General features: G+C 39.4%; 2 protein-coding genes across 3 annotated transcripts; both read left to right on the top strand.

The window, feature by feature from the left end:
* Nucleotides 1-1757: 1757 nt before the first annotated feature.
* On the top strand, nt 1758-3910 carry LOC106654164 (alkylated DNA repair protein alkB homolog 8-like). Its single transcript, XM_014373890.2, has 3 exons — nt 1758-2619; nt 2703-2846; nt 3215-3910. Exons 1-3 carry the CDS (start codon nt 2119-2121, stop codon nt 3719-3721), a joined length of 1152 nt encoding a protein of 383 aa, XP_014229376.1. The 5' UTR covers nt 1758-2118; the 3' UTR covers nt 3722-3910.
* A 592-nt stretch (nt 3911-4502) lies between these two features.
* On the top strand, nt 4503-7253 carry LOC106654162 (alkylated DNA repair protein alkB homolog 8-like). 2 transcript variants are annotated; one of them, XM_023458820.1, is made up of 8 exons: nt 4503-4584; nt 4680-4915; nt 4982-5225; nt 5298-5426; nt 5564-5692; nt 5763-6187; nt 6265-6420; nt 6509-7253. In XM_023458820.1, exons 2-8 carry the CDS (start codon nt 4814-4816, stop codon nt 7073-7075), a joined length of 1752 nt encoding a protein of 583 aa, XP_023314588.1. In that variant the 5' UTR covers nt 4503-4584; nt 4680-4813; the 3' UTR covers nt 7076-7253. The 2 variants fall into 2 exon arrangements, with proteins under 2 accessions (XP_023314588.1, XP_014229374.1); XM_014373888.2 differs by having other exon boundaries at nt 5492-5692.
* The last annotated feature ends 12125 nt before the right edge of the window (nt 7254-19378 follow it).

Raw genomic sequence — 19378 nt, 5'->3', positions numbered from 1 at the left:
CCTCCTATATATATCGCAACGCGACTTATGAGCTTGCGGTTGCCGCCTCTAGCAGGGGCTCGAGAAGTCGATTAACTGCTCTGGCTGCGCTTGCGAGCGGGGTGCAAAGCTCCGAAGCTCCGGCGCGCGCCAAAGAGACGAAAGCTATGTATACGCCTTGCCGCGGGCTTGATTGCAATAAGAAGATTAAGTATATCATAGCGATCTCTTATAAGCGCGATATATATATCTCTAAGCTCGCTCGTCGATACACATCGTATCAGGATGCAAAGAAGCGAGTTCGTCGGGCTCTAAACTGCATCTCCTGCGACGATATATACGCGCGCCTTGATATGCCTCTACTGCTGCTGCTGCTGCGGGCCAAAACTGTGCTATATAGACGCGATAAAAGTTATGTCATCACCTGCAGGCTCGACCTCGAATTCTCTATCCAAGAGAGCCGCTGCCACTGCCACTGCATCAATTTTGCACTAGGCTTTCGAATATAGATGCGATCGGAAAAAAAAGGGAGAGAAAAGCTCGAGCTCGAGCTTTCGTATATCGATTCCTTATCCATGATTGGTACACGCCTATATATCGCTGTTCGATCAGCGTTACGTATTATTATTATATGAATTATTTCGCGTGGATGTGTATATATGATTGCCGCGAAACACATATGTATCGTTTTGCGAGAAAAAAAATGTCGGAGAATCGAAATGTGTATGTGTGTGATATGCTGCTGCTCTGTAAAAATATTGAAAATTTCGATAAGCCAACATCGAGTTTCGGGGATAGATCGAGATTCGCCGCGTCTCTTCGCTCGTGTGGATGTGTATTATCAGTTGTTTTCTCAATCGAGATATGAATACGTATTGAACGGGCTGGGATAAGACAAAAACATTAACCTTCGTTATACCTCGATCGTATCGATATAAATGAAATATTGAAAATTGTTTCGCGAACATTTTTGTCCGAAATTGTTTTATTCATGCGATTGCCCGTATACGCGAGCTGCCCTGTGCTATTTTTACGAAACTGGACTAGACTCTGCGGGAGAACGAGTCTAGAACTGAAAAAAAAGCTCGAATACATTACCATTTTCATCACGTAGCGTAGCGATGTGTACTTTTTCGGAACTCGCGAGCTCTCCTCTCTTGGCATTCGAATTATTTTAATGCCAAGAAAACTCGACCTTTACCGAGTGCCTCGTATACTTTTCTCCGTGATTAAATAAAGATGCTCGTTCGCGATTACTTATCTTTACGGTTAATGATTTAAAGCTGCTCGTTTAATGCGTACCAGATATTGTATTTATGTAACTCGAGTGTACACGTTTTACAAATATGTTAAATAGTTTGCTACCCGATAAAGAGTATGTGCGCGAAAAGCAGATAAAAAAAATAATTTCAGGCCGTAAAAAAATTGTTCGTTTCCGAAACAAATTCGCTGCTGAATTGTTTAATTCTGCAAGAAATATCCTGAAATCGTACCTAGTCGAAGGGAAACCAATCGATTTTTCGAATCAAACAGCCCACACGCGTTGGTATCCGTTAACACAAATATGACCTCGATTTCGAAAATCTGGGGCGCGTTATTTTGATTATATATATATTCGACGAACGCTCGAAAAAAAAATTAATAGTTACCGATGCAGATAACGAAGGTACGATTCCAAAATTTCAGTTTACGAATTCGAACGCAAGATGTCGGGCCAGAATAGAGTGGATCGCCGAAATAACAATTACCAACACGTGTAAAAAAAAACAGCCAATGTAGCAATCGGCTGACAGCTGTCGCGCGCAGCGTTAATTTATCTCTCTTCATACTTTTCCCAAAATTTCTGCGGCGTAATACACAACAAGTCATCGAGGCTTAGAATAGATCGATCGTTATTCGTTCCCCCCACATTCGGACCAAAACAGTTCGATTCCGGCGAGTCCGATGGAGTTGCGTCAGTCAGTGTTTTTGTATGATAAAATAACGAGCTGGAAGTTGTAGCTGCCAAATTTTTGCGTGCGATGCAGCTACGTTTTGTGAATTGAACGAATTTCAACGGTTAATTCGTGACACGTGTATACGACAGATAGTGCGTGACATTATTACAGTTGACAGGCGAACTTTTGTGCGGACTCCAACATGTCTCTGTGGCAACACTTTCATGGTAACATAAACTTTGATTGGTGTCCGACTTTTAAGAAAAAGTCACGTCGCGCTACGAGGGAGGATCCAGATGTACCAGGCTTAGAATCGAATATTGGCAACGACACGCATCCTTACGCGGAAGCCGAACCTGTTCCTAGGTTTGCAGATGATTTCGAAGGCTGGAAAAAATATGCATTAGATAACTGGAGACATAGGCAAGATAGATTTCTAGGAGATCCGGATGATTATTTCAGTTCTCAACATAATCACCTAATCGATGCTTTATGGGCGGATGATACAGCAACCATAAGTAGTATCGTGGACGACTTCATAGTAATAAGAAACCGACGTATCGCGGAACCAGCGCCGAGGAAAATTGAAGATCCATCCTTGAAATTTGAAAAATTACCGAAATTACAATTGAAAGACATCTGTCCGTATACAAAAATTACGGACGAATTGGCTGAAAAACTCGAAGAGGTTTATGTACAAGAGGTGAATAAGTCGGATCGAGTTTTCAACATTCTTTTGGTTCTTTTCGTGTAATTAATATCGATTTATTAAAAAAAATGTTGTAGGCCTATGAAAAGTCATCGGATGACGGTTACGAACCATTTGAAAAGGTCAAAGATTTTATAAATAATTTAGAACCTGGAAGTTTACTGCTGGACGTAGGTTGTGGCAAAGGAAACTATCTGAATGTAAACCCAAATATCGTCACAGTGAGTAGTGTTTATTTGTTTATAAATTTATAAGAGTGCAGAAACGTTTGTTTTAAAAAGCTGAGCTTAGTTAATTGTTATTGGTATCGATGAAACATAAAATCACACTACTATATGTTTGTAACGGCATACTTACATACAAATTACCCAAAAATAACATAAACGTCAAAAATATGAAGTGTCAAAAGTTTCAAATCGATCGATTAAAAACCTTTCGAATTCTCGTATGACAGCGGGATACTCGAAAATTAAGGAAACCAGCCATGACACACAGCTTCTCTACGCTCAGCTTATAATAAATTAACCTTTCGATTTTGCACATCTCAACTTATATGAATGAATAATAACATTGAAATTATTTTTTTCAGCTCGGTTTTGATCATAACATGGAGTTCGTGAGAGAATGCCGCAGGCAAAACCATCAAGTTGCTCATGGACAATGCTTATATTTACCTTATAGAAAAAAATCTCTCGACGCTGTGATTTGTATAAATGTGCTGCATCATTTATCGACGGAAAAAAGACGCAGACAGGCTATCGCCGAAATCATGAGAGTGTTACGACCTGGAGGCAAAGCCCTAATTTACGTGTGGGCAAAAGACAATGGAATTGAACGAAAAAGTGACAAATGGTTAGACGAATTACAAATAGAATTGCATCGAAATTTTGAAATGTCCTTATTGATGCCACTTTACAAAAAGAAAATAAACTTTAAAGACATCGATTTATTAATGTCAGAAGAAAACCCGTTATTTCATCATGTTTTCAATCAAGAAGAACTGATGAATTTGTGCCTAAGTGTTCCAAAAACAACGGTGACTAGTTCCTATGAAGATCAGGGTAATTGTTGTGTCGTTTGTGAAAAAATGGATTGATGTAGTCAAATATCTTGATCGTAACGCATTTAAGCTGGTCATAAACAGCAAATTCTGTTCTGATGCTGATATATTATCGAACAATTTTTTTATAATTATATATGAGTGTTGAGAACAATAATATTTTATATTTTATGATATTGTGTGATTATGTACTTTGAATTACTTTAATAAAATATTGTGAAAAGTCAAGAATTCGAATATGATAAAAATACTTTTAAAATAATCATAATTTTATAACATCAAATCTGATTCACAAATGATAACAAAGATTATCTTTTATTCATTTGTTTCTGAAAAATGTGAGCTTAAACAGAGAATATGAATCTTTTGTTTTCAATTGGACTTATATTAAAGTTATGTCAGTAAAAAAATGTTTTGGACACTTACCTTGATCCAATTATTTCGACACTAATTTCTAAACACTTTAAACTAACTCATTTTACTTTTTAAATTTTAAATTAAAAATAATTAAAATAATGTATCGCTATTATCGTCATCAATCATAAATTACAGAAACTTCATAGATGTTTTTTTTTTTTCAATATTTAATTTCCATTTGATACAAGTTTATATTTCTGTTTTTATTATTATAAAAAACGACCATTCAAAAAAGCGCATGGTCTTATTACCAGCGTAGACAACAAAAATTCACAAATTAAACGTCAGGTGTCAGAGTAGCACAGCCACTCGAGAGTTGCGTGATTTGAATTTCGACTACGAGTTTACGAAATTACCAACAGAGTGCGCGCGCAGTTGAAGCAGACGATGTCTCGAGCCCGATGACATGTGCTCCGTACTTCGTGAAATCTAACTTGTTATGTATACACTTCCTCAATTCTGATAATATAATCATAAAATAGGTACAAATAACTAATAAAGTAGTGAAGAATAAATTATCATTAGTCACAAGATTTTTTCATCACGCTATAAAGTATTTTTTGTTCTTTGTCAACAGGATTGACAGGTACATAGGCAATGTAAACATCAAGCACGTGTGAATGTATGTGCATACGCTTAAAACATTTCAAACAACTGTCACACTCTACGACATTTAATTTCACCACTGACCAGTAAACACTGTCCATCCTCATGAATTCGGAAGAGTCTTTGTGGTCAAAAGCAGATAAAAAATTGAACCGAGCTCGAAAAAGAATGAGTCACTTGGCTGAATTTTCAATAGAGCCAACCAGGGTAGGTGAAAAAAAAATTCTGCGGCTCATTTGAAACATTTAAATAATAATTTATTTTGTTTTACAGAAAGTAATTCTTTGCAATCTTGGATTGGCCAATGTGCTGGAAAAAGAATGTTTCGAGCAATATGTATCACAGGCATTACCAGAAATTAGGTATACGCTGAGCATGCCAGCAGGAGAAACTTATTGTTTCTTTGATTTTGATTCTGTGAAAGAAGCTCAAGACTTTTATAGTCAAAGTCATGGAAAACTTAAATTTGTTGTTAATGAACGCAAAGTGCCATTCTGTCTAGGTTATGTGAAATCAGGTATGTTTTTATTATAAATGTGGAGTTTACGAGAAATTCAGAAAAATTCAATGAATTAATTTAATCAAATAGTTGCAGATAAAACATTGAATCATTGTCCTCCACCATCCCATTATCCAAATGGTTTGAGACTAATAAAAAACTTTGTTACTCCGGATGAAGAAAAATTGTTGCTAGATGATCTTGATTGGAATGATAATGGTAACTTATTTAACCTTTATAGTTTTATCTTTGAAAATAAAAAATATTTAACTTCATAATTTTAGAAGAAAAATCTATTCTTAAGAATAGACGAGTTAAACATTTTGGCTATAGATTTTGTTATGATTCTAACACAGTAAAGAAAGATGCAACAGTGTCTCCAATACCAGAAAAATATGGATTCCTGCTAAAATCTTTTGAAGATTTAATGACTGAAAATGTTGACTATAATCAATTAACAATTAACAGATATCTCCCAGGACAAGGTATTTCAAGCTATTTTCATTTTTAAAAATCATAGTGTGTTTAAATTAATTTTTTTTAAATATTTTTTAGGAATTCCAAATCACGTAGATAATAATGAAGTTTTTGATGAACCAATACTCTCGCTTTCACTTAATTCAAGCTATGTGATGGATTTTTGCAAATGTGATTCATTAGAACAAAGACAAAAAGTATCTATTGATTTGCCACAAAGATCTCTTTTAATCATGAGTGGTGAAGCATTTAGAGAATGGACTCATGGTATTGCTCAACGACAAAATGATGTTGTAGAAACTGACAGTGGTGATGATGTAAGAAAAAGAGGCATTAGGGTTTCATTTACTTTCAGAAGAGTTAAAAAAAGTTACGATAGTAATGTTGATAATTCATCATCTGATAATAAAGATGATTCAAAAAGTTTGCCTAATTTGATCAATCCAGTTTCAACGATCACAGACAAAGTTGCATCTAAACTTGAAGAAACTTATGTACATGAGGTAAATATCTCACTAGTTTATTACAATTTAATAGTTGTTCTCATATAAATAATATCTTTCATAAAAAAACATTACAGGTCTATGAAAGCATATCAGATCATTTTAGTAAAACCAGACACACACCATGGCACAATGTTGAAACATTTGTAAAAAATTTAAAACCTGGAAGTCTGTTGTTGGATGTAGGTTGTGGTAATGGAAAATATCTACACGTGAATCCCAATATCTGTAAAGTGAGTTATATTATTGAATTTATAGACAAGTTTTTAATCTACCAAACTTAATTTGTAAAAGAAAAAATGATAATAATTTTTTTTTCAGTTTGGTATTGATCGTACCATGAATCTATTGCAAATATGTAGGGAAAGAAACTTCGAAGTGGCCCGCGGAGATTGTTTGTATTTACCGTACAAAGAAAATTCTCTTGATGCCGTAATTTGTATAGCTGTTATTCATCACTTGTCAACAGAAGAAAGGCGTCGCCAAGCCATCGTCGAAATTATAAGAATATTGCGACCCGGAGGCAAAGCCCTGATTTATGTCTGGGCGAAGCAACAATCGCGTGGTTCAGTTAATTCAAAGTATTTGAAATCTGGTAAAACGAAAAAAGACACGCGAATAAAAGCAGGTGAAAAACAAACCCCAACTAAAGTGATGCATCGCGATAATGAAATTTCGATAACACTGCCAGTTCACGAAAATCGCACAGAATTTGATCACCGCGATTTATTAGTTCCATGGAAAAAAGAAGAAGAATCGTTTTTGAGATTTTATCATGTTTTTCACGAAGGAGAACTCAGAGAACTTTGTGAAACAGTTCCAGAATCTAACATAGAAGAAATTTATTACGATCAGGGCAATTGGTGTGCCATTCTAGAAAAAAAATGACTCAATCAGTTGCTTTGATTTTTATTGATTTAAGCTGGTCTTAATAATGCACTTAATATTTCTGTATTAACTAACGATTTTTGAAAATGATATTTTAATAGTAAAAAATGTACACGCGAGAGCAGTGAATTGTATATTTTTGGACACTATGTGATTTTGTACAGTAAATTATTTTAATAAAATATTACGATCTGTATATAATTGTAAAAATGTGCATTTGTAAAAATTTTGATAAACCTAATACCTTCATAGTAAGTAAAAAATTGAAACACAAATCTAATGAAATTAGCTAGTAATTAATTGTATCATAGTTTTAAAAAACCGAAATTTTTTATCCTCCTCAATCAATGGAATAACTATATGAAAATTCTGCAGCAACGAAAAAAAAAACAAACGGCAACAGTCACTTTTGTAAGTCTCCTTATTGTTTGATCGTTTCACAAGGTTCTGTTGTACGTATATAGTATACAGCTCGCATCCCGATGCAGAATAAAATCCAATCGCAACGCGGACGCAATTCCTCACATACGTAATACGTGTATAAACACAGTCTATACTTTATAACACACGAGTTACAAGTCGTCTCCTTACAGTTGTTGGGTATACATTACACGTCGTTGGAACATAGCGCATCGTGTGCATATAATAGAGGATAGATATGTCAATTGCGTTTCGATTTTCGCAGCAGCGCACACACACACAATTACGTGCCGAGTTTTACTATATTATGTGGTGTACGTCACGAGAGGAGCAGATGAGCCCTCGAGACAACGTAACACGTGCCGCCGCCGATCGGTCTTTTCTCGATAAAAATGCGTCTAATGCTGCCTCGTTATTATGTATCGAGATATTAAGCAAGTCTACTTTTAACAATCGGTCGTTTGAAGAGATGTAAAGTACCATAAGAGGGTTTCAATATAGTCACGAATGTTCATAGTTATTTTTGATAATTGTACTAATTAGCGACGAGATGCGTATGGTTTTTTATGTATAGTAAAACAACTTTAAAATATTTATCTGTTTGTCTGTTTGCATATATTGTCGCTTGAAAAAATTTATGAGTCTTGCTTTATCTTCTGACCGTTTCAGAAGAACCGGTTGATTTTAATTTTAACCATCCCAAATTCTCTTTCTGCACTCAGTTCTTACTCTTATTACAATTCAAAACGAATAAGGAACGCGATATATTTTTACAATACTGAATCATCCTCTTGAAAATATATATTCTAGAAAAATGCAAAAAGTACATTTGAAATTCATTGCATTAAGCGCGCGCCAGAGCAGCTCGAGAAAATGGACGAGTCTCTTTTCAAGGGCGATACGTATCTTCTTTTCAAAGCGTATATTAAAGCGGCACTTTACGTGCACCATAAATCGAGTGAGCACAGGTGAAAATGTTCACACTAGTAGTGGTAAAATGGTGAAAAGAGCATCGCAGTCGTCGTCGTCGTCGTCGCGCTTCCGCGCACGCGAGCGCATAATTCGTATATATACAACGTACACGTGTAAAGCTGAATTTCGAAATAGCTCATTTGCACTCGTGCAGCAGCTGTGAAAATCGTTTTATCGCGCGCAACACACACTCGACGCCGTTTTGATTTTTTTTTTTAACTAGATGTGCGAGTGATGTATTGGCGTTTAATATAATTCAACGTGTAAACGGAGCTGTCGCTACTTATACTTGTTTCATTTTCAAGGTTCCGTATTCTTTTGACATTTTTTTTCCATGTATCGAAGTGACGAAACCATAAGATAGCCAACGAGCTCGCGAACGCATACTTGACTGTATAAGCTCATTTGCATGGAGGTAATTACTGCGAGGATAATACTCGGAGGATAGATCGTCCGCGTTTCGAGACTCTTTTTTTTTGTATTAAATAACTAATAATAATGACGGTGCAACAAGGTATGATAAACATTGCAAGTTGACAGCAGAAGATGAGTCATGGCATTTTCGAAAGTTTTTGGCGCGCGAGCGATATCAATTTATTGAGAAACAAAAATACACCCATCAAAGGTAAATTGATGGATCGTATAATTCTTCGACTCACGAGCCATTCAACGAGTCGAGATAAAAAAAAAAAAACAACGACAAGGCACTCGATCGTTGCAAATTAGCCGTATATAATATTTCTCAAGTCAGAGCTACTCTCTTGAGAATCGTCATATAAATAAATGTATTCGTACAGACGAGAGAGAGCCATTATAAAATCATTAATCCATGGCAATTTTCATTTAACGTCTTTGGTTCGCGGCGGCGGCGTCCAGTCATTCGTCACACTTTAAAGTGTAGCGAAGTAGAGAGAGGAAAAGTCTCTTTCTCTCTCTCCTAAGAGAGATCTTATAAGCAGCCTACGGAGCAATTCGTGCGCGTAACTTTCAACCGGGCAATTAAGCACTGTGCGCAGCAGCCGAGTGTGTGGGCTACCTCTCTACACATGTGCTGCTGCATACAGAAGCATATAGCTCGCGGCGCTTCTTCTTTCGCCGATTGAATAAAAAGAAAGACGCGGACGATGCATTCCCCCATCTTTCATAAGAGTGAATTTACAAAGCTGTACCGTGACTTTGACAAGATGATTGACGCTTGGAAGTATATACAGCGTCGCCGATTTTCCCGAGTGTCGCGCGAAATTTACAAAGACACAGCATCGTCGTGCAGCAGCGTAATGTAAACACGATCTAGAGGAGCTGCACTATGGGATGTCGTTAGTACTACCTGTAATGGTTTCTTCATTGCATATATTATACGGCGATAGCCGATCGTCGAGCGACGACATTTGTATACCGCCGTGCATTTTTACATCGATAGTTTATAATTCCCTTTTATTACCGCCAGCAGAGTATACAACGTTTATAAAAACGAGAAAGTCCGAGAGTTACGAATGTTGATTCAATTTCGCGTACCTTATGGTGGGTCCACCTGTGATGCATAATACGTGTCGATTCTTGAAAAGTCCACGGGATTGAGCAATATATGCAGCCGCAGCAGTTCCTCTCGCGGTCACAGAGCTATATAACATAAATATAATATTCAATTGTCAGGGCGCATTACATATTGGAGAAAGAGATAAAAGCGCGCCTCGTAAGATTTACAATCGAAAGCGCAGCGAACTTCTATATAGACGCACGTAAGATTGCGTTTAATATACGTCGAATCGCAAGACTATAATGAGCGACAGGAGTTTCCGTTTGACGAACTGCGCGCGGCGCGTGTTACAACGTTATTCCAAGAGATTATCGAAGTGCAGAAGACGGCGAATTATTGGAAACCGAGAGTGCGACGATATTCATTATACATATACTCGTATGCAATTCCGCGGTGTACGCACAGACTGGCATCGATATCAACTCGGCATAACCGATGTCCGATTCGCGTCCAATATACATATGGCTACCACTGCGACGTGGCTCGATCGGTTCTTGGAACTCGGTATATAGGCGTTGATTGCTTTTTGCCTCGTCTATATCAAAACGAATGCAAAAAAAGAGAGAAAAAAATCGTATTAGATCAGTTCGAGCTTCCTTGTTAAGCGTATACAGTAGTGGCATAAAGCCAACGAGAGGGAAAGTGTAATATCAGTCGGCGAACCGCGCGCCTATATTATAGTATAAGCGACGCGTAACGCGCACTCGTGCACACGTTCGCGAACGTATTTTTGAGGAAGACCGCACCATAGGCAACGGATATTACTCGTGCGTGTATGCGCGTGTGGTTTAAGATTCGGAAATTGATTAGTATACGCGTTTATGAACTTTTTAATTTCTGGCTCATTATCTCGCGCTGTACACGCGCGATTATAATTCATAATGGTACATCTACTGCGATGAAGCTATGCGCCTCGCGCGGGTGAACCGCAAAATGCTTTTCTCGCGTTTCTTTCTTTCGACTGCAGAGCGCCTCGCACAGGCTCCGATCGTTCATCGCTCATATTTTATATATTTTCGAGTGTATTGTAACGAGCGTTTTTCGAACATCGTAAAAGCAGCGGCGCAGTGAATTATCGGGCTTTAATATATTTTCGCCAGTTTGCGGTCACCTCTGCCGCGCGCGCAAGAGAGCGAACTTTTATTATTATTAATGCAATTGGCGCGACGCTGCAGCGCAGTACGACTCGTTAGTTATAACTGGTTGTGGGTCCCCCCCGATGCATTTTTGATGTTCGACCAAAAAATCGGGCAAAAAGAAATTCTCGCTTCGAAACGAGCCGACGAGCCGTGCGCGCGCGGCTATTAACATTGGCAATGTCAGGGGCTTTCACGATATCGCGCCTTTATATACATTTGTATATGTATATATGTGCGCGTGTGCGAGTAAGTTTATTATACGCACATCTCGCGCGAGTTATCGCCGAATTAATCGTCGAAAAAACAGGTTTGCGCCGAGTATTTTTTTGGTACACAATCGTCGTCGTCTCGAGGACCATTCGGCGCAGAGACAATCGATTGAGAAACTGCAGCTCTCAAGACTCGAGACTCTCGACGACGAGGCTCTTTACAAAGCCATCGGCGAATTGGATAATGGCAATCGCAAAATTATTTTACGTAATTGATAATTGCGTACCTGGACGAGCAGTCGTATATACATATATCACAAGGACCGGCGCGAGTGTGTATACGTTATATCCTCGCGAACGGACAAAGCTTAATCAAGTCTATTTATGAAAAAATTTGCAGTTGTTCGTTAATAAGTTAAATTTTCGTACCACTAGTACCTATGTACATGAATCGAAAAAACAAAAAAAAATAAAATTGATCGAGTGAAAGCCACGCTAGAGACTTTACAAACAACTCTTGTACGCGCGTGTAAGCACATTAATAATTAACCATTCGAGCGTTCGAGATTATTGTAAAGATCGGTATGGCCTTACAGATTGGCCATTACGTTGTATTATCAAACGCACACGATTGTTAGCGGCCCGCTCGTTCGAACCCACATATATATGCAACGCGAAAATATGCCAGGCTGCCGTGTGCGAGCGATGCAGCGCGAAAAACTCGTTGCCGCAGCCTGCGAAAGACCTTCGCAGTGGACCGCGCAGCTCGGTACACGATGTTATTTTTTCTCTTCTTCGCCCCGCGCGTATAATAAATATACATAATACCTCGAGATCGATTGTTTCGCAAAGGCCGTTCGCTCGGTCGAATGCAGTTTACTTGTACACACCGCACCGCGCGCGTCCAGACGCTTTCTGTACATATATTTTTCTATTCGGAGTTTATATTATAAACGCACCGAATTCGCGCGCGCGGGGGGAGATATTGCGCAATCGGTGTTCCAGCCCAGCGTGTATGGGCTTGTATTATAAATGCACCGCGAGATCGCGCGTATACTGTATATATATGTACTCGATCGTACGCGGCAGATAAGAAAGCGCGAACTATCGGCTAGCTGCTGGATAGCCGCGAGATAAGGCCGTGGATATACTATCCACCACCGTCCGTATCGGTGCAGCGCGCCATGTTAAATCGGCTGTAATCGGTTCGCGTATTTATAATACATATAAATGCATGTGTGTGTGCGAGCTGCAGCCGGACTCGAGCAGCCGAGAGAATAACCATTAACCGCTCCCACGAGGAGACACGCGACCGGCTGTGAGTAAAGCAGCCACAGGAATAAGCCTAGTGGGCCGACTGCTGCTGCTGCTTATGATCTACATAGTATATATACCTGTATATACAACATCGGGGCCAGCGAAAGGGAAAACGCGTTCGATCTCGCTCACTCGAGCACCTCGTGTAGCAGGTATATACGGCGCGCGAGCAAACACTTTTTACTTCCCTCCTTAATATCTCTCCGCAACGAGCTGCCTCTGTCTGTGTGTGTATACGTGTGTAAGAGTCCAAGATAAACCGGCCACTCTCTACGGCGCGCGGCTGCCTGGCTCTGGCAGCACCGACGACTGCGGCTGCGGCGGCTCCTTCGGCTTTTTTTCCTCCCAAAGTCGACACTTCGTACCGATCGCTCGACAAAGTCAGATCGGTCCCCCTCGCGAACGATACATATAAAATAACTCGGCGAGCCCGCGATCCTATTCGTATACTCGATATATCTCGTATCACTGCGTACTGCAACGAAGTGCGCGCTCGAAAGGAAGATTCAAAGGATGGACCGTTGAGACACTTTTTTGATCAGTGGTTTTTTTTGTTTTTTTTTTTTTTTTTTGTTTTTTTCTCGTATCGATATTTCAGTTTCTTTGTGCTTGTGCTACTACTAAGTGTGATATAACCGGCTATAACAGTGTGATCTTTTGTGGGTGATTTAAGATTTCTTCGAAGCTCAGTGCAATTTTCCCGGATTAACACCTCCCATTTGGTAAGTTACAAAATTCATCTCTTCGAACGTTTTGTATTTTTGTTACGAGGATAATTAATGACTGTTTTAGTACTACTTGTTATTCTGAAAAGTAAATACGCCTTTGAAATGTTGATGAACGACGGAGTTTGAATGTTACTACTACTTGACTGACTAAAAGTATATTTACAAAAAATCGCAAATGAAAAGACACATTGCTCTTGAATCGCATTTAATTAGCTCAGTATTTCAATAGAGTACATTTCAATGGAGTTTACGGTGAACGAGACGTAAACGATACTTGTTTTCAATGAGAGGTATATATATTATATCACACCTCATTTCTGAAGTCAATCAAGCCTTTTGCCTGTTTACGATTTCCAGATCATCATTCGTAATAGAGTCGAACGAAAGTTATTTTTTTTTTTAAATTGCCATCGCTGTTCTCGATCTTCGGTCATTAAATTAATGTAATATAAGGCATAGTCTTAAAAAACACTTTCTTTTTTTTTTTACGACAAAGTCATTTTGAGAAATTCGTTCCTAATCTTTGTTCCAGAAATTATAAAAAAAAAAAATAAGGATCGACGCTCCGCTTACATATAGATTGTGTACCCGATCGATAAGCGCAAAAAAGAGTGGGCCTTCCGATCGTCGTTAATTGCAATTCGCTCGAAACTGTAAGCGAATTCATGAACAGAGACCTGTGATGTATGCTACCTTAGGATAAAATATTATTTACAGGTAAGGGGTCAACTTCATATGTAATTTGGTAGTCGTAGAAATTTTGTCATTATACATATATTGTATCGCTGCTCTTTGCGGTCATTGAAATGAAAGTTGTTTTTTTTTCTTCTTCGTCGCCAAGTGATTATATTTGTCCGCACTTGTACATCACTCACATGGACTTTCAATTTTTTCTAGTTATGACTCTCCGACGAGTGCATTGTACTTTTACGCAAATTGCATTTATACACGGCGCAGCGTATAAAATGGTCGGTTAAGCAGCTCGCGCGCGCGTTTGTAATTACACGGAATACTTCCTCAAAAAATAAGCAGAACGAATTTATCGGAAGGAGCTCTTGTCCAATTTGTTCCCTGTAAATTTATTACAAGTGGATGACGTCACTTCACTCTTTCATTCACGTATGTATTTAGCGATCGAGCACGCACTTTCGGAATTCTTCCGTCTCGTAGGTCGCGAATTTCAATTATTAAAAAAAAAAAAAAATGGAAAAATAAACTTGCCGTAAATTCTTTGCGCGTGAGCTTGAGCCGCGTGGGTATACTTTCATATTTAACGATTTAACGACTGTATTAAAAAAATGTTTGTTTGAATAATGAGAAGAAAAAAGTTGAATAACCAAAGGCGGTGTATAAGAGCCATGTTTCGATGCGAAAAATAGCCTCTTAAAAAAGGCCAAGAACCAGTTAAAATAGTTTGTTATATTGTTGAAGAACTGTTCCGCATATTATTGGTTACTACATAATGACGTTGCATAAAGTATAAAGCTGGTGCAGTGTCGAAAACACTTCGGTCAGATGAAAAAAAAACGGCATCGAACAATAACCGCGCGTATTTTGCTCGATAATCGACAACAAACGGACTTTTATAGACACGCATTGAATTCGAGAAGAAATTTTTTCGAGTTAGCCCCCCTAACGATACGTAACGTTCCGTCTCGTGTACGAGAGGGAGAGAAAAAAAAATAGAAAAAGAGCGTACGAACACATTCTTGCCGCGAGTAATTTTGTAATAAGCCAAAAGCGCGCAGCCTGTCTGCAGACATACGAAATGCTGAAAATTAGACTCTGGCATCCTATAATGCAGCCAGGAGCTATTTTGCCGATACATACGTGCTCGAGTTAGGCATCATTTATTTTTCTCATATGGCATAGGAGCGTCGTCACGTACGGAATTACGCACGCGCGAGGGGGGGGGGATCATAAATTCGATTTAAATTACAATCGCGATGGAAGTGCATACGCGCGAGGATACATCGATTGAATACGCTCGTTAAGATCGCTCGTTAATCAAAATTAATCCATGGCGCGGTATCGAGCAATTTTCCATTCGTTCGTTAACACCTGCGAAAAATAGCTTTGTGAGCAGCGTGTAATAGATTAGTCGTTTTTTGTTGTTGTATGGATTAAAATATGCCAGACGTAAAACAAGCCTTTCAAAAGATCGTAAGAGAAAGCCTATCTAAAGATTTATTCTTTAATTTAAATTTTTGAAATAATAGTTTTCATTAAAATGGAAACAAAGGAAAAAATTAAACTTTTGTCTTCGAATAGAATACATTTTGCGCGCGCAACGTTGATTGATTCGCGCTGTCCCCGTTGAAATATGTACAAGGACAAGACGTAAAAAGGCCAAAATATTTCCGTGCTATTTTCGATCCCTTAATTACGCATAATACGATCTTCTTCGATCGAGCGGATTCTCGCGAACTCTCACTTTCGAAATTTTTTCGCAAACACCTCGTGCGTAAAAACTCGACCAACTACTCGACGATCTCTCCTTGTCTACCTTCGTCTCAAAAATCATTGAAATATTCGTGCGCTTCGTCGAAAAAATGCACGCGAAAAAATGCGAAGGTTGATAAAAAAAATGAAACAAAAATGGAAAAAGAAAAAAATTCCCCACTTACGCGAGTGCGCGGCACGCGATACTTGCGTTCCATGCATATTAAGCGCTCGCAGCGAGAACAATTCGAGAAAAGGTCGAAAACCGGTATGTATCGTTCCTCGCGACTTCTTCATTACGGTCGGCTACGTAAATCGAAGAGAGAGAGAGAGAGAGAGAAAAAAAGAAGGAATCGTTCGATTTGCATCTGTATAAAAAAGCTCGGCGCGCGAATACGAGAGTACTTTCACGCGCGCGTGTATTTATTTTAATCGGATTCGAGACGCACGAGATTTACGTAAATTTTTTCTTCTCTCTCTCGATCATCCGTCTGACTCATTGCAACACATTGTGTTTACCTGTTGCGAGCGCCGCAGGTTTGTTTGCTCGATAACGAGGCTATTATTGTTTTACCAATCCCGATGACCGCGCAACGATTTCAAAAATATATATATCGATCGATTATCGTTCGCGATACTTTTCCCGCGAGCACACATTAAAATTTGTGCTCTCCAACGAATGTAAGCACTAGGCCATAATAACGAGCAAAAAGAAAGTGGTTCGAATTCGCGACTTATGAGGCCTCGCACATATAGTCGAGCAAAAAAACTGCTGTACTTTATGATTGTTTCGTGCGTGCGCGCGTGTCTGCGCCGTATATAGATTCCAACGCCCGATTACAAATTGAAATATTATTTCGCGTTTGTTTGTATACGATATAATTTGTCAACGATGAAAAAAACCTATAAATGCGCGGCCGCGACTTTCTCCTGCGAGCGCGCGGCGCAAAACGACCGCACCGAACGTAAAATTACGATATGTGTCGCGCGCTATATCAAAAAGATGCTAGAACTTAGATCCAGCTCGATCACGACGAGCTATGAATCTCTGCCTCGTTGTTATATACGGCGCGAGCTTGCGCGCATCGCTTAATCGAGGTGTCGCGCGGCCGCTAGTTAGTATACCTACACACGACGGACATGCTCTCTTTGCTCTCGTTCGCGCGCGGACACGCGCACAGTCACCGCAGAGAGAGATGGATTATACACGCGTATAAGTATATTTTGTCGCGAACTACAAACTTTCGAATCGCCGCGCGCGGACTTTTAAAGGACTCACGTGGACACGGCGCGTGTGCCTAGACAGCAGCGGCGGCGGCGGCAAAGAGCACTGCAAACTACCTATGTTCAAGAAAGTTTTTTTCTTTCAACTTCAATTTTTTCAAAACAAGCAAATGGCTTTTACGTGTTCTAAATCGTGGCGGCGGGTTCTCGCTCGTTCGATACTCGAATGAAAAATCAATTGCGCAATTGCATATAGGCTGCTGCTGCTGCGCCATAAGGGGATCTATTATGGGACACGTGATCCGCGCGGCCTGTGTGTGAAACGGCCGCACACGTCAAATATCGGGGATAGCTCAATTTATTAATCGTCGAGATTGAAAAATGTCCCTGGGCTTTATTGTGAATTTCGGCCTTGTGTACATATTTTATAAAATATATAAATATAGCGTACGTATAGATTTTTCACCGAGAAATAAATCACAAAAGTTTATTATTAATATTCATGGCCTCTGCTTGGTGATGCTTGCAATGTGTCTCTCTCTCTGTCTTACGAAATACAGAAAGTCGTTAAACCACGGCGGATCGGCTCAGCGACTCATGGCAACGGTGGTCGATACATATTACAATATAACGCGCGCGCGCGGCGAGAAAGAAAAACGGTTACATGCACTGCAGCTTATACTGCACTTTACATCGGGCACAAATGAAGGACACTATCCGTACAGCCGGGGCTAAAAATGTCTGCGGTTCTACTATTATCCGTGGCCGCTCGAACGAAAATATGGAACGAGCGAAGCTCGTGCGGCTTTTTCCTTTTTTTTTTGTTCTCATGGATCGTCGTCGACATTCGTTTCGCATACATAAGCGCGCCGCCGGTGCATCGACTCGTGTGCGGTATTTGTGGAAAACGTCGACGAGAACGTAATTGTATTGCGCGTATATATATTTGACCGTATCTCACTAATGTTGAGCAGAGCGCAAAAGCTCACCCGTAAGGTAATGCCTCGGAAAAATTATAGAAAAATTTTTTACCCGATTCGCTCCGAGAGTGCGTAGTTTTTGAAAAGAGAAATCTATTTTGAGCAATGTGCCGAGTCCAGGGATCTTCGCGTACAGAAGAGGTCATTAAGAATTAGCATGCGCGCGCATTTCGTATACGGTGGCTTTTTTTTTGTACACGCTCGAAGCAATTTTCCAGAATATAAAAGCTACGCGTATTTAGTTAATAATACAAGACGCGAGTACAGACCTATACGCCGCGTATTAATTACGGTATTTATACTATTTTTTTTTTTTTTATGTTCGAGTAAAAATTTTACAACCGATGAAATTACCGAGAGTGAGAGGACTAAAAGGATTCAAGTAGTATCCCGTAAATAAGTAATGGATTATCAAATGGACTCGTGTAACGATGTTTTACGTAACCGAAGAAGTCTCAATTTCGTTCGAGAACCATAAAGTCATCATCTCTCCACAAAACTGGGAAATTAATCATAACAAAATACTTACTTCCGTGTGAAGTGACCCAGTAGTGTCGATAGACTCGAAAACCGCGTGAAATTCGTAGTTCATAATAATTCTATTTATAAAAAATAAAAATCTAAATGTGCAAATTTAAATTCCAATACAATCTAATAATCTCGTTACAATAATCCGGCGCATATACACGTATAGCAAAGAGTAAATTACCAACAACGACGCAAAGCTGCCTACGAAATTACGTAACATAGACAGTATATCTATTTTTTATTTATTTATTTATTATTTTTTGTGTGTAAGCTCCCATAAGCTCCGCAGCGTGTATATGTAACTCGGACTCGCTCACGCAGTCATGTATATAAATATTATATACCAACGCTGCTTACGGGTTATTTTATAAATACACACACACACTCGTGGGCTAAAATCGGTCCGATATATATATTCACGTATATACCGTGTGTGTATGCATATGGACAAATGAACAAAGCAATAATGTATGTACGTAGCGCGGGGCGTGCGGACATTGCATTGTAATTTACAAACTGCGGCACACAGGTAGACGTCGGGGGTACTGTGCGCTGCGCACGGGTTTGACGCGTGTGAAAGGATCCGGTTGAGTCCATGTATTGGGCTCTCGATCGGGCGGCGGCGGCGACCGAGAACATCGAGTTTGGACAAAATAACTCGACTTTTTTTTTCATCCTTTCCTAAGCATCGCGTGCTCGTGCGTGCACCAAATACACGCACACACGCACAACCTGTCCGAGGAATTTCCCACAAATGCAGTCCCAGAGTTCGAGTTCTCTCTCTCTCTCTCTCTCTCTCTCTCTCGG

The sequence above is a fragment of the Trichogramma pretiosum genome, unplaced genomic scaffold (genome assembly GCF_000599845.2).
Source record: "Trichogramma pretiosum strain Unisexual culture from Peru unplaced genomic scaffold, Tpre_2.0 scaffold25, whole genome shotgun sequence".
NCBI lineage: Eukaryota > Metazoa > Arthropoda > Insecta > Hymenoptera > Trichogrammatidae > Trichogramma > Trichogramma pretiosum.
The sequence above is the reverse complement of the archived record's forward strand: the minus strand, read 5'-3'. Positions and strand labels throughout refer to the sequence as shown.